We start from the raw sequence: 15,939 nt of genomic DNA, 5'->3' as shown, positions 1-15,939 counted from the left end.
TACCGTATCTCAACTCATGTATTTTCATTTTAATTATTGTATTATTTTCTATAACCAATCATTTGACAAAATCCTTGAGAAACGGGAAAATTGTAGCGTTTGTTATTAAAATCATTTTCTTTCTGGATTTTGTGTTCGTAATTCTTATAATTATCTGAACATATCTCATTAAAGATATGTTTGTACTGGTTATGAAGGGAGGGATATAGTAATATTAAGAAAATCACAAAGTTACCACAGAAACAAAGTCAAATTTAATATCCTCCCAAGCCTTTTATCTGGACGCCAACGCACTAAGTACAACAACTTTAGAAGTTTTTGATCTTCAAGAAATCTTAAGGTTTCATGACTAAAATGATATCATTTTTTTATTGTTCTCGTTACATAATTCAATCTTTATCTCTTTCCCCCCTTCGATGGCTTAGCTGTGAGTTTAATGTCTCATATCTCTATCACACTAAACATGCTCGCCCTTTCAACCGTGGGGGCGTTACATGAGACAGTCAATCCCATTATTTGTTGGGGTGGGGGCGCCAAATTGATGTTACATAATTAGGAATTATGGCTTACATTTTGTCACGAGGTGGCGCAAAAACTGACTTTGTCCCCGGGTGCTGAAAACCTTAGCTACGCCTCTGGATAAAAGAGTTGACGGGGGGGGGGGTGATGATCACTAGCTACCTTCCTTCTAGTCTTACACTGCTAAATTAGGGACGGTTAGTGCAAATAGCCCTCGTGTAGCTTTGCGCGAAATTCAAAACAAACAGACAATCATAAGGTAAGCAAATGGGATTTCGATACCCACAATTCTTAGGCCACGTAAAGTTTATTGTACAACCATTACATTTTAAATTAATGTTTTTCTTTGTAGAGGTTGAGTGAAATAGAGAACTAAGAGATATCAAAGTGATAGAGAATACAATACGTAACCCAATACTAGAAAAATCAAACTCTACCAGATATTTGCTTTTCCCTTCGTGAAAAAGAAAGTAAAGAAAAGGACAACTAAAAGTAGAATAATTCTACTTAGCAATATTCATCGTTTCATATAAAACATTTTTTTTAATATTTGTGTCAGTAGCTCTTAGAGCAATACTTGTTAAGTGCTAGATCGAACTTATGTAATATATATTGCAAACATGACGTAAAATTTATTTATCCAATGTTAGGTCGACAAGTAAAGTATTTATTGGGACGTCATAGTTGCCGCGTTGGAAGCTGACTAAGTCTAGGTTTTCTCAAAACCTGATATGGTTGTATGTTTGTTTATAAACATTTTATTTAATATTTCAAACATATATGTATATCAATATTTTATCACTTATTCCAGCCAGTATTTATATTATATTATATCTCTGTTAAAATATTTACTACATATTTAATTGATGATTTTACATGTAAGAAATGTATTTTTTTTTCAGTTTATTCTGTCAAACCTCCTTTTGGAAAGGGGAAATTTCAACCTAGCAATTTATGTTTTCATTGGACAAAATAGGAATCATGTGTTTGTGATTAGGGATAGATAGTTCAGTAAAGATGGTTATATATTCGATATTTTTAAAGGTATATGTGTACAATTTATTGTTATTAAATGGAGTATTAATTGTCAGGTATTGAACTGTATCACTTAATGTATACAAAGCCTGCATTTGGTTCTTAGTGTCAAACGTAATACTATATTGTTATTATTAATTCATGCATAAATTGCTTAATAATTAATTAGTAATACGTGGTAATGTATTGGTACTGCAGTACTGGGCCTAACTCAGTAACTGTTGAGATTAATGTTATTATGTTACTGTTAGTAATACTAATACCTGTGCCAACATTCGTCTAATGTAACTTAGCTAAAATTAGCGCTCTTTATATGATTCATTATTGCCACAAAACTTAATTTATTAAAGACGACTTATTTCGGTTCTTATGTGTACGTAGTAATAATATGGCTGTTTAATTCTTAATTTCACATGCTCATTATCTTCTGTAGTCGACTGAAACTGAGTTTATTCCGAGTCAGACTTCATTTTCTGATTTATTTATAATTTATTTAAGCGGTTTTTGAAATAACGGATTGACGTAGTTTCATTTATCTAATGTAAGAGATTATTCCATTTAGTTATTATAATACTCTAGCTAAAGCTACATTTTATGTATATAATCATCTCTTTTAACAATTTAATTTTATTTTTACTTCCACATGTTAGTTACTGACCAAACGTAGTTGACATAAAAATTAGAAAACGTAACTGGCCTATGTCTGTCAGACATGATTTTTTTGTACAGTCGTTGAAACAGGCAAAACTTAGTATCAATATTTCTAAGCAATTACAATATATGAAATTGTAAATAAAAAACATTATGTGATGTTTCATCTTTCATAAAAATATAAGTGAAAGATTGCTGAAGATAAGTAAATATATCGTAAATTAGGTTTAGTTGTCTGACTTTGGCATCTTGAAACTTGCAGTCATGTGTGTCTCTATACATATACACAGTCATGTGGAAAAGTTAAGACACTGTATGAAAGCCTGTGTATTTTTGTAACATTTTTGGATATACAGATATTTAATCTCAATTGTAAGAATACTGAGATATTATAAGAATATAACTAAACAATTAAAACTAAAGAAAAGACTTTTTAAGATCTTCTGTAAATGTAATTCTACAAAAATGCATATTCTGAGGAAAAAGTTAGGACACCCTACCCCCTAATAGCTAGTGTTACCCCCTTTGGCTGAAATAACTGCAGTGAGACACTTCTTGTAGCCATCTACCAGTCTCTGACATCAGTCTGAAGAAAGTTTGCCCCACTCCTCAATGCAGAATTCTTTCAACTGTGAGATGTTTGAGGGGTTTCTTGCATGTATAGCCCGTTTTAAGTCGCCCCACAGCATCTCGGTGGAATTAAGATCTGGGCTTTGATTCAACCATTCCAGAACTCTCCATTTCTTAGTTTTCAGCCAGTCCTTTGTGGATTTACTGGTATGTTTTGGGTCATTGTCATGTTGCAGGGTCCAGTTCTGCTTCAGCTTTAATTTTCTTACAGATGGTCTCGCATGATCTTCAAGCATCCTCTGATACACAGTAGAATTCATGGTGGATTCTATGATTGTGAGCTGTCCAGGTCCTGCTGCAGCAAAGCAGTCCCAAACCATGACACTTCCACCTCCATGCTTCATAGTTGGTATGAGGTTCTTTTCCTGGAATGCTGTATTTGGTTTACGCCAAACATGTTCTCTGTTCTGGTGTTCAAATAATTCAATTTTGGACTAATTTGTCCAAAGAACATTATTCCAGAAGTTCTGGTCTTTGTCTACCAGAAACTGAAGGCAAACTTCAGTCTGGCCTTGATGTTTCTCTTTGAGAGCAAAGGATTCCTCCTTGCACACCTCCCATGTAAGTTAAACTTGTGCAGTCTCTTTCTGATTGTAGAGACATGCACTTTTACATCATCGGTAGCCAGAGCCTGCTGTAGGTCCCATGATGACATGTTAGGGTGTTTGGAGACCTCTTTTTAGCATCTTGCGGTCTGCTCTCAGGGTGAACTTGCTTGGACGACCAGACATGGGCATGTTGGCAGTTGTTTGAAAGCCCTCCACTTGTTGATTAATTTTATGGGCAGTGGAATGGCTGGTTTCAAAACATTTTGGGATCTTTTTAAATCTCTTACCAGACTTATAAGCTGCTACAGCTTTCTTTTTGAAGGCCTCAGACAGCTCTTTTGCTCTCACCATGGTGCTTACTCTCACTTTAGCAGTCAGGAGCACACCGAACTAAATGTCTGAGGTTTAAATAGGCCAATCCTCATTCAAAATGCTGAGTGACGATCTTCTAATCATGTGCATCTGGTGTGATACACCTGTGTGTGAGTTGAGCCATTTTAAGTGGGAATAAATGTATGGGTGACCTAACTTTTTCTTCAGTTAGAATATGCATTTTTGTAGAATTACATTTACAGAAGATCTTGAAAAGTCTTTTCTTCAGTTTTAATTGTTTAGTTATATTCCTATAATCTCTCAGTATTGTTAAAATTGAGATTAAATATCTATATATCCAAAAATGTTACAAAAATACACAGGCTTTCATAGGGTGTCCTAACGTTTTCACATGACTATATATCTTTTTGAACATCATGCTTATATTTACTATTTTATAGCTTAGGAAATTCTGAATGACTTTTTCTGTAACTAGTTTTTACACAGACTTGGAAATGTGAAGGAGTATCTAGTGATGTGTGTTTAAATTAACAGTAATTTGTTAATATGTTATGTACACTGGACTTAGCATTTGCTGTTAAGTGTAAGATGTTTTTAACATAAAATGTCCCCCACCCTACAGTTTTAATTTCAGTTGTAAAGTACAAATGGTATCCCAAACCAAATTTATTTATATTTAATAAACTCCTAAAAGATGTTATAGAAACAGTCAAACAACCAGTTCAAAATTTCTTTTCCACTAAGCCAAATCTACACGCTGTTCGACCAAAATAATTGAGTTCACCATTTTTGTTTGTAACATTGTTGTTCTCGGGGTAGATTTTAATTTATTTGGAAATAGAAAATTGGGTTTTCCATTAGCAACAGTGAGGGTCAAAGTAACAAAAAAAGAAGTGATAAAGGTGTTTAGGAATTCTTGTACTAGCTTGTGTTCATGTTCAGTTACCCTTTTCATAGTAATTTTAGTTATTCTCCATTAAACTGCTCATAATTTGTCACAGGTCAGTTGCCTCACCAGCTGGCCAAGAAATAAGTGTTATGGCATCATAACTTGCATGTATGAAATTACATGGTGATTGATACTGACAGAGTTCCTTCTGTGGGATGCTCTGGAGTTACCAGCAGGTGTAGGCAGTTTTGGCAAAATGCCAATGAAAAGGTTTAGTGGATTACTTACTGCTTGTTGAATCCTTTTCAAGTCAAGATGGTGTCACTGATATCTGTTGACGTTTTCTTTTTTTCTGCAAATTGTGGAAATAACCTAATTCCATGAAACTTATAAACAGCTTCCTATGTAGTATCTGATGTAGTTTTCTCTCAGTTCCTCTGTTGTGAAGCACTGTTTGAAATAATATTTACACACACATATACATATATATTGTTTTAAAATTTCATGTTTTTAAATGTTTACCAGAAATTTGTATTGTAATTTATATGCATCTTATCAGTTTCGGATTTTTTGTTTTTTAGAAAAGATTCCAGCTGTTTCTTTTGCAAACTCTCTGATGTCTATTAATATCTCTGCATGCTCTTCATCAGTTCTGAATAATGAATAGGGCTTGTTTTGCAGTTTTTAAATGGTGGTGGGGGAAAAACGTTTGGAAGTTTGATAAAAGATGTTTTCGACAGTCATTTGACAAAGCATAAAGTTTATTGAATATTCAACATGGTTTCAGTTGGGAAACAAATTTTGCCTTACTAATCAGTCTTCTGATATTCTTTCAAGAGGTTACTGCTTACATAGATGAAGACAGTGGTGTGGATTTAGTGTAACTGGATTGTCAGAAAGCTTTTGAAAAGGTGCTCTATAAAAGTCTGGTTAAAAACTGTGTGAAAAACAAGTTGGCTCTTTGGATAGAAAAAAATAGAAGAAAGAAGGCGGCTCTTCTAAATGAATTTATTCAAACTGTGTTAATGTCCTGTACGGGGTAACTCTGGGCTCGGTGTTAGGACAATTTAACTTTTTGATTTATATTTGGCAGTGTGTAAGGAGTGACGAATGAATTACATAAAATTTGCTCATGAAATGACCCATCACACCATACATTGCATGCCCTGGAGCAGTTTGTCAACTCCTATTGGAACACCATAGAAATTGTTTTTTATAGTGCACACTGGAAAACATAATCTCCAAATCCAAAGCAGTTTGGAGAAAATCATTGGGGATCAGAACTCTACATTTGAAGTAGCATAATTAATTTAAATGAATGAAAAATTCCTGATATTCTGGAGCATGGTGTAACAGGTCATATTAAAGTCTTGGGCATAAGTGATTGTGAACTGGAACATTTTGAGTTACAAAAGAGTTTGGATAAGTTGATGAGTAAATGACAGATTGCTTTTAATTATGTTTAATGCTAATTAGTGCATTTATGTTATTTTATTTAATATTGTTTTAATGAGAATAACCGTAATGCAGTTATGGAAGCAAAGGATCTTTCTCAAGATTTTAAATATGAGTGGGTTAAGGATTCTTTTACAGTAGGTGTCTGTGATGTGGTGCAATAAGTTCAACAATAAATGAAGAACACACACTCCACTTGTTTTAAAATAATATGTGCAAAACAAATTAAACTATGAACAAGAATTCTTTACACAGTAGATATCATAGTTGTATCCAAAGCTCTAAATAATTCTCTTTTCTTGTTAAAAGTCCATTTAGGTTGATTTAGTTGCTTTAGAACTCATTTTTTCTTTATCTTCTTTTCTTATAATACAAATTGGTGAAAATTCATGTATACTTCCCCATGGGTTACTACAGTTGTATCCTGAAGTTCAGATAATTATCTCCTTTTCATCAAGTCCACACCGACAGGTTTAACTACTTTAGAACAATTTTTCACAAGACAAATTATTTTCCATATTTCATATTAAACTGTGAAGTTCACTTTAAAATATTGCCCACTTTAGATAATTGCTCATGCCCACTATTTTCACTTTTTCTTTCATTAATTAACTTTCTGACCTAACTGCACTTCACTTTTTCTTTCTAATTACATGCCCCTGCTTGGTTGTCTCTATTTGTTCTTGATCATTGAAGCGTTGAACTTTCTGTAAAATATGTGAAAGGCACTGATTTAAGAATACTTGTTTATTGTAAGGATAAAAGTACTGAAGGTTTGAGTAATATGATGCAAACAATATTATTTAAGCCTAGACAACAAAGTACAACTTCTACAACATTTTAGGATTAGGTCTTGAGCTCTTTTTCTTATAAAGGACATTGAATTGCTTAGAGGAAAGCTACTTGGATGATTATGTGGTACAGAAAAGCTGTCATTCAAGGACAGGTTAAACTGAAATTATTTTCTGTTGAAGAAAAGAGAAGGACCTTATAGAGGTGTTTAAGATTTTTTAGGAGAATTGCCAGTGTTGATACATAAACATTATTTTTTTTCTTAATTGTGATAGTAATAGAACTAAAAGACATAAATAAATTGTTAGGGATATATTGATTACAAGCAGAAAAGAGTGTTAATTGTCTTTATACATAATGGCTAGGCATCAACTGAAGTATTGAGTACAGTTTTGGTCTCTCTGTGTCCAGTAAAGGATACTATAATGGTAATCTTACAGGAGGCTGAGTTCTCCTTACCTGTTTTCACTTGATAAAATACAGGTAAGAAGTGACCTCACTCAACTTTACAAGACTTCAAGGAACTGATAGAATGAGGACCTTTTACTTTGTGCTGTATAATTAAGACAGTAGAAAGAGAGGATGTAAGTTTAAGATCATGAAAAGCCAGGCTAGGTTTCATTTGAGATAGTTTTGTTTACTGAAAGGGATGTATGTTTATGGAATGAATTCCCATACGATATGAGGTGCAGAAACTTTACAAACATTTAAGAGGATGATTGGGGGTGAACTTCCTTAAAAATAAAGAGCAGATTTTTATGTTTGTTAAGGATATATATGTAAGATATGATAATTTGTTGTTGTCTTTCTGTTACATTGTTGATGCACTTGACTGTATTGAGTTTGCTTTACCCCTGTTTTAAGCTATTTGTAGTAGGCCTTATCAGACAAAATAACTGTTTGAATGGACAAAGATATTTATGGAAAGAATATATATATATATGTTAAATGAAACCCTCTGATTAAGACTTTAAAAAATTAGCTTTTAATTATGGTTTGGTAATTTTTTATTTTATGCCATTAATTATAAAAGATAGAATTTATTGTTTTGTAAAATTAAATGTGGGGTTTTTAAAGAAAAATAATAAGAGGAACACATTAAAATTATATAAAAGTAATCATTTTTAATTATTTTAAATCATATTATAGTGAAATAATATTTTCAACATTTTGAAGTTCAGATTTCACACAAGTATCCAACATAAAAATAAGATTTTATTATTAGAATGTACTTATCCTAGAAAGTAATTCTGAAGCCTAAAGCTATTTACTTGGGTACTGTCCCCCCCAATAGTACAGCGGTATGTCTGTGGACTTACAATGCTAAAATTAGGGGTTCAATTCCCCTCGGTGGGCTCAGCAAATAGCCTGATGTGGCTTTGCAATAAAAAACACATAAACACTACTTGGGTACTTTTGTTTTGCAGGTGGTTAAAGCACTTGACTCCTAATCTGAGGGTCATGGGTTCAACTCCCAGTTGCACCAAACGTGCTTGCCCTTTCAGCCATGGGGGCATTCTAATGTGATGGTTAATTCCATTATTTGTTGGTAAGAGTAGCCCAAGAGTTGGCAGTAGATGGTAATGACTAGCTGCCTACCCTCTAGTCTTACAGTACTAAATTAGGGATGGCTAGTGCATATAGCCCTTGTGTAGCTTTGCGCAAAATTCAAAAACAAACAAACAATCATTTCAGTCTTGTCTTTCAGAAAGTTTTACATGCCTACTTTACAAGATATTTGTTAGTAATCTGGACTTATTAAAAAAATTCATGAAAAATGAGAAGCTAGCATTTGTCTGGTTGGGAGAAGGTGATTATTGTTTTCTTTCATTTATCTAATTTTATGATAATTGTAGCAATTACTGCAAAAAATATTGCTAATGGCTAAGATGTTCAGTTGAAAAAATGTATTCTAATCTTCATAATGTAATGAAATTTAAAAATGATGTATACAATTAGCTGTGTGCATTACCAGGTCGATTTGTAGTTCCATTGTAATCTAAGATATGAAAACCTTGTAGAGCAATATTTCTAAATTATATTATGGTACTGAAATGTTGAGGAAAGCTTATTTTAATAGAAAAGGTTCCACATGCACAGGATTATGACAACTTGAGTGTCTAGGCTAGAATTTTAAAAATAAACTTAATATTGAAATAGCTGTTAAAACTACTGGAGACATTTTAAGCTTTTGATTGGTTATTTGCATGTCATGTATTGAAGTAAGTGTAGGTAAAAGACTGTTTCAAAAAATGGAAAGTTGTACTGGGCCATCATGTATAATTCAGTACATATGCCATATCTCAGCAAAATAAAAAGATATGAGGTTCTAATTTAATATTCTTGCTTGGTAATATTAATTTGTATGAAAATATAACTTAATGGTTTGACATCACAAACATCTAATTTTAAATGGAGCTGCATGGAGTATACCATGTGACTCAATAGAATCTATTTAAATGTGTTATTTTAACATTTACTTTTAAAATAAGAAATTAACTCATATGTAATATTAAAGTTTGAATTCTAAAGAATTTGATTCCAAACTTATTGACATAAATTCACAAACAGTAGTTCAATGAAATTTTGAATGCAAGTGTGTTTATCTTATAGCAAAGCAGCATTGAGCAATCTACTGTTCACTGAGAGGTTTCGAACCCCTGATTTTAGCATTGTAAATCTGTAGACCTACCAGAGGACTTGAATTCAAGTCGAGAAACATGATGACATGGCCTTTGAACCCTGACTCATTGTGAAGAGGTTAATTAAATAATCCACAAAATGTAGAGAAATAGCAAGCATGAAGTAAACAAATTCCCTTATCCCTCAAAATGTTTCTGGCTTTTATAACTATACAACAAGAGCTATTATAAATTCATCAGGGTTAGTTGTTAAATTTTTCATTGGAACATTGCTTGTAGTCTGAGTGAAATTGACTACTGTCTGTTTAGAACATATTATGTGATATGTCATTTGATAGATGAAAACCTTGACTTCTTATTTGTTAAATGTAAGAGAAAACTTAATTTATCCTGGAAGAGAGGTGGGTGTGGCAGGAGGGGTCTGATATTTTATTGGTAGCTCTGTAACAAAACACAATTGATGGCTGTAAAAGTTATGGTTTGTCTTAGCAATGACACTCTTATAATGAGTAATTTACATTTAATTTCCTACTCTTTTATTAGATAGTGGATAAAGTAAAGAAGACAAGATACCCAGAAAAATGTCAGGATTTTTTTTAGCATTTCTCAAGCTTATATAGTATTAAGATGAATTATTAGCTAAGATTTTATGCTTTATTAATCAGTACAATATAAAAAGTAGTTTAATAAAGTTTTGAATGTAAACCATGAGAACTTTATGTAAAGAATAACTGGGCAGAAAAGGTTGAAATGTTTTTATTTATCAAATGCCTAAATCAAGCTATTTGTTAAACAGATAAATGATAGGTGTAATAACATTTTTATTTATTTTAAAAGTATACCAGATACTTCAGTAAAAACTTTGTCTGAAGAAAGCAGAGAAGAAACAAAGATTTTTCAAAGATTGACATAAAATTTTATTAAACTTTGCCTCATCTCTGGTGATTCTGTCTAACTCATGTATCAGAGAGGGTCTTTGTTAAAATGGGAGTTGTGACTGTTTATATTGCTTTATTTGCATGTAATGTTTTTATTTCATCTCATAAAAATTGAGAAAGACAAAAAATGAACAGAAAATTGTACACTTTCTCCACTGAACTCAGCTATAAAAATGTTACATTTCACATGGGTAACAACTCAGTTTTTCCTTGATGGCTTGGTGATATTACTTTATTGTGACAATGTTGTGAAACACTGTCAGTTCTCAGCCCCAACTTTTGCTAATAACATTTGTGTGTTTTAGATTATTTATTGCTGATTTAATTACATAAAGAACCACATCTGTATAGTTCTTTTGACCATTAGCATTACAATTTTGATCCTTTTTAATATTAAACCTGTAGCTAAGTACAGTTTCTTAAATTGTACCAGTTTCATTGAATATTGTAATTTCTAATGTATAACCCTGCAGTTAGTTTTACTGAACAAGTGAGATTTTTTGATTGAGATTAGAGTAAATTTTGCCTTTTCATATGACCTGGCATGGCCAGGTGGTTAAGGCACTTGACTTGTAATCTGAGGGTTGCAGGTTCGAATCCCTGTCACACCAAACATATTCGCCCTTTCAGTCGTGGGGAAGTTACAATATGATGGTCAATCTCACTATTTGTTGGTAAAATGTAGCCCAAGAGTTGTAGTGGGTAGTGATGACTAGCTGTTTTCCCTCTAGTCTTTTTCAATCCCCATCGCACCAAACATTATAATGTGCAGTTAATCTCACTATTCATTGGTAAAAGAGTATTCCAAGAGTTGGCTATAGTAGGTGATAACTAGCTGCCTTCTCTCTAGTCTTACACTACTAAATTCTGGATGGCTAGTGCAGATAGCCCTCGTATAGCTTTGCACAGAACTCAAACCAAACCAAACCCTTTGAATATACTTTTTCATTAACAAAAATAAGATACAAGAATAAATGGATCTTCACAGTGTAGCATGAGTAATAAAATTTGAGAAAGTACTTATTGATTTCATTAAACATTTTATTAAAATTTTTAAATTTCATTTATAGTAAAATACAAAATACTGGAATGGATTAAAGAGGGTAAACCAGTTTAAAAATGTATATCTAGTAGGAAAAAAATTACCATAAAGAAAATTTCAGAAGTAGTCCCAGATAAGGGCTGATATTCTTGGAAAACCAAGATGGCAGTAGGTAAGTTTCTACCTCCAAATATATCCTGTGGTGCTTCCTTTATTGGTGAAATAACTTCCTCAGAAAACGTAGTTTCTGGTCGTTACTTGTTGAAAAATGTCTATCTTTTTAGCTCTTGTTCCTTACACTATCATACTGCCAACAAGGGATCATATATCTTATGGCTGTCCCTACACATTCATCCAAAATGAAAAATCTTAATTAAATCCCTTTGATTTTCTTAGAAATTATCAATTCTCTTCTTAAACTGTGGCATTTGGCAATTTTTCTTCTTTAAGTTGTCACCTCAGTAGGTAACTGTCTGAGACAGTTTCTACCCTCTCTTTTCTTCCTTAAGCTGTCGCCTCAGTAGGTAACTGTCTGAGACGGTTGCTACCCTCTTTTCTTCCTTAAGCTGTTACCTCAGTAGGTAACTGTCTGAGACGGTTGCTACCCTCTCTTTTCTTCCTTAAGCTGTCACCTCAGTAGGTAACTGTTTGAGACAGTTCCTACCCTCTCTTTTTCTAATGGCTAAAGTTGATTTCTTCTCATCCTGTTGTTTTAAACATACATCACAAAGAAATTGTTTTGTTTTTATTGTTCATGTTCTGGGTAATCATAAACTACATTAAGATCACGTCTTAACCCTTTGTTGCCTCTTGAGAAATAAGAAATCTTACCCACATAAATAACCCTTTGGTTTTTAGGATAATTCTAGTATTGTTCAAGTGAACTCTTTTTAGTATGTCAATATCTTTTCTTAGATAAAGTGACCAAAATTGTAGATAGTATTTACTTCATGTGGTGTCTTAACTAATGATTTATATAGAGGGATAATTACTTATTTGGTCTTGTAAGCAATATATATTCTAAATTTTGTTGGCTTTACTATTAGCAGTGGAGTAGTAGTTTAAATGACTTGTCTACCATTTTAATAAAATCCTGTCCTTTGAACAGTCTGACATGGCTTGGTGGGTGTGCTTATCTGAGGGTTTATGGTTGCTATAAAAATGCATTTCACAGTTTGGGGCAGTGGGTATGTACAGTGAGAATGAGCTCAAATTCAAGAACCTATCTTTGATCAAAGAAGAATTGCCCAAAAGTTGGTAGTGGTATTATTGATTAGCTCCCTTCACTCTAATCCCTAACTTTCAAATTAGTGATGCTTATCTGCAGATAGACTTCATGCAGACATGCATAAAAATTCCAAGAACATTAAACTTGTTCTTTAGTCTAGCTACTGACTGTATTTGCATGTAATAAATAATCCAAATTACAGCCTTAATGCATACATTACCTTTGACTTTTATTATAAAACTTATGAGAGCTGCTAAAATTCCACAATAATATTTACAATTTAATTAGGCAGTTAACCTGATTAATTTAATATCTGTGAGTATTGAATAGAATTAGTGTCATGAACATCTTATGAACAATGGAGGCTTTAGTAAAACTCAAATTGAATACAGGGGGAGAACAATGCTGACATGATAAAAATGGTCATCTTTCTTGGCAAATCCACAGCCATGTTCTGCGTACTTAACAACAGAGATGTTAAAAAGGACAAACAATCATTACCCTTTGTATATAGTGTTATTCCTCAAAAAAATAGTGAAGTACCTGTGGATAAACTTTGACTGAAAGCTTCAATACTTGCATTAACACCGTGATAACCACAACTACCAAGAATATCCATGATACCAATAAACCAAAAGTTGCATCTCGAAAAAGGTATTTAAAGAACTTCTACTTATGACATACCAAAGTTATATTTGATCAGTTTTGAATTATACACTATTGGTTATCAGTATGAATGCTCTATACAGCAAGGTAAGATTGAAATGGATACGGAACATTTGTAGAAGGTTGGTTGTTGGATCTACTTAAGCAATCACAGTCAAGATTCTAATACACCACAATAGTAGCATTGCACAGTACCAACAGTACTTACAAGTAGAAATCTTTGCTGAGGCCTTGTGTTAGAAGACCAAGCATTCCATCATTCCTTTTAATTGGAACATTTCAACCAACTAAGGAACTACCTAAAAGGTGTTTTAGGAGATAATCATTGATGGACAGATGCAATGAGGTAATTAGTCAACTGTGACAGCACCCTCCACCAATTCTTCAGTTTCTTGAGTGTTAAAGAAAGTGTAAATTTAATTATTCCTTTTGTTTATGTTGTGTTATGTTTCTAATTTGTAATTGGACAACCTTAACATTGTATAAGGAGTTTAGTCTGGACCCGTTCACTTTTTTTTCTGCAATTACTAATTGTTTTTTCATGTTTAATAAGAAAGTATGGATCTGTGGGATTTCAAGAGGTTGAACTTCCTCTACCCGAGTTTTTCAGAAATTAATTGTATTATAGCATGGGTCTAAAAGAGAAGGCAACCACCCCTAGAAATCAATAGCTTTTTGTATAAGTAGGTGCTGCACTGGTGCAGATTGGTGGTCGAAAACCTATTTCCCATTGTTGTTGTTTTTTTCAGAAATGGTTAAAAGAGCCATAAGATGTTCTTGCATATTATATAATATCAGAAGTCAGCATTAGATGTCAGTGTTCCATAAAAATCTTTTTGGAACTTGATTGCAACTTGTTCCATAAAGTAATCACTATTAAAAAGATGTAATTGTCTCAGTCTTCTATTCTCCTTGTTGTTGTCAAAATCCAGCATAAAAAAATCCTTTCTCTGTGCTATTGATCTCATGAATAATTTTTAAACCTCTTACTTTTCTGGAAAAAAAAAGATATCTTGATCTATCTCCTTTAAGATAGTCCTTCAATCACTGGAAATAATCTTGGACTCTTAAACTCTTCTAAATAAGTCAATATCCTTTTTTGGATAAGGAGGACAAAACGTTAAAGAATATTCCAAGCAATTGGCTTGTAGCCGATTGCTGAGAGGAGTCTTGGATCAGAAATCCCCTTTGCAGGTAATGATACAAATATTGCAAATTACCAAGATTGCTCAAAGGGGAACCTCCCCCTTCATTGGTTTCATCTTTGTTGTGATGGGACTTAGAACTTCCATTATAAAATAGTGTGTGACCCTCAACAAACAAATTTTGGACTTGGGGGCCACGTAAAATTGTCAAAAATTGTATTCACATGAATTTCATGAGATTCCAAAATAATGGTTCTAAATGTAATTTTTTTATATTGTATGCTATTCTAAACTTGCATACTGTTAGAATGTTGTTAGCATTATTATGAATATTTACCACTAAACAATTTCAAATAATTTATATTGTGAAATGTTTGAAACATAATTTTTAATATTTGTTAATTTTATTGTACTAGCTAATAAATTCACATTGAAAGTAGAAAAGATCAAATAAATGTATACAAAAATTCAGCCTTAGATATTTGAGACAGAGATTAAAAAAGACAACGTTTACCAGAATCTATATTAATTTTAAGTTTTAATTGTTTAATTTGTCTCATTTGTTTTCTGGCAGTTGTACCCAATAATAGATTTACTTAGCAATGTATTTCCTTTAATTATTTAATATTTTGAACTGCTCCTCATTCAGTGATTTTTAAGTTTTTTTTTTTTTTCCCTTTTAGGTGCTGGGTATTAGAATCTGTGCACATACCATTTTATAGAAGCTGACATAAAGAAATCAAACCAGAAATGATGCACTGTGAAAGTGATACATATATACTCTGAACTATTAAGCAGTGTAGAAAGTTATTTGGACAGACAAAGCTTTACTCTAATTCCACTCAAAAACTGATATATAATTTGGACTGTTTATTATACGCAATGTCACAGGGAGAAAGCTTGGATATTTTAGAAATGCTCTTCGATAAGAGTGATCCAATTTTAAAAGATGATACGGCTCCTTTCTTTGCGGAAGATGATATCAACATTTTTCAAGAAACCTCCATGGATTTACAGTTGGTAAGTTTTTTTGTTGTTTTTTTCAGAGGGAAAGTGTTAATATAGTCAGATTCAACATTTAAATGTAACTAAAATGTTCCTTATAATTAGTTTGATTTATTTAAAACTATAATAGTTCCATTGGATATGCATCAAATGTTTTGCAAATAATGCTAGAATTTGTTTTGGTTCAGTCTGTTCTCTCACTTTTCTAAAAATATGCAAGCATTTTTGTATGAAAAAAAGTTATACGTTTACTGTGAGATATTATAGTTTGAAAATACATTGTATATGCACATAAAATAGTAAACAAAAGGTGAGAGAGAAATAGGTGGTGTAGGACTAAACATTATTTCAACAATTAGTAAAGATTAACTTGAAAGGAGATGTTAGTGGGTATGAGACTAGATCTGGATTTGTTGGTTAA

General features: G+C 32.5%; 1 protein-coding gene across 3 annotated transcripts in view; it reads left to right on the top strand.

Moving 5' to 3' along the window:
• Positions 1–1,444: 1,444 nt before the first annotated feature.
• The window catches only part of LOC143244393 (uncharacterized), a 40,215-nt gene continuing 25,720 nt past the window's right edge, over positions 1,445–15,939 (top strand). For 2 of the 3 annotated variants that reach the window (XM_076488974.1, XM_076488972.1), the window contains exons 1-2: positions 1,445–1,563; positions 15,197–15,533. In XM_076488974.1, coding sequence (XP_076345089.1) covers positions 15,396–15,533 — 138 coding nt within the window. In that variant the 5' untranslated portion in view covers positions 1,445–1,563; positions 15,197–15,395. Of the gene's footprint in view, positions 1,564–12,450; positions 13,715–15,196; positions 15,534–15,939 lie in introns of those variants that run through there. The other variant, XM_076488973.1, reaches the window with a different exon arrangement.

This window comes from Tachypleus tridentatus, chromosome 2 (genome assembly GCF_004210375.1).
Source record: "Tachypleus tridentatus isolate NWPU-2018 chromosome 2, ASM421037v1, whole genome shotgun sequence".
Taxonomy (NCBI): domain Eukaryota; kingdom Metazoa; phylum Arthropoda; class Merostomata; order Xiphosura; family Limulidae; genus Tachypleus; species Tachypleus tridentatus.
Note: the sequence above shows the minus strand (reverse complement) of the source record. Positions and strands in the feature narration are given on the sequence as shown.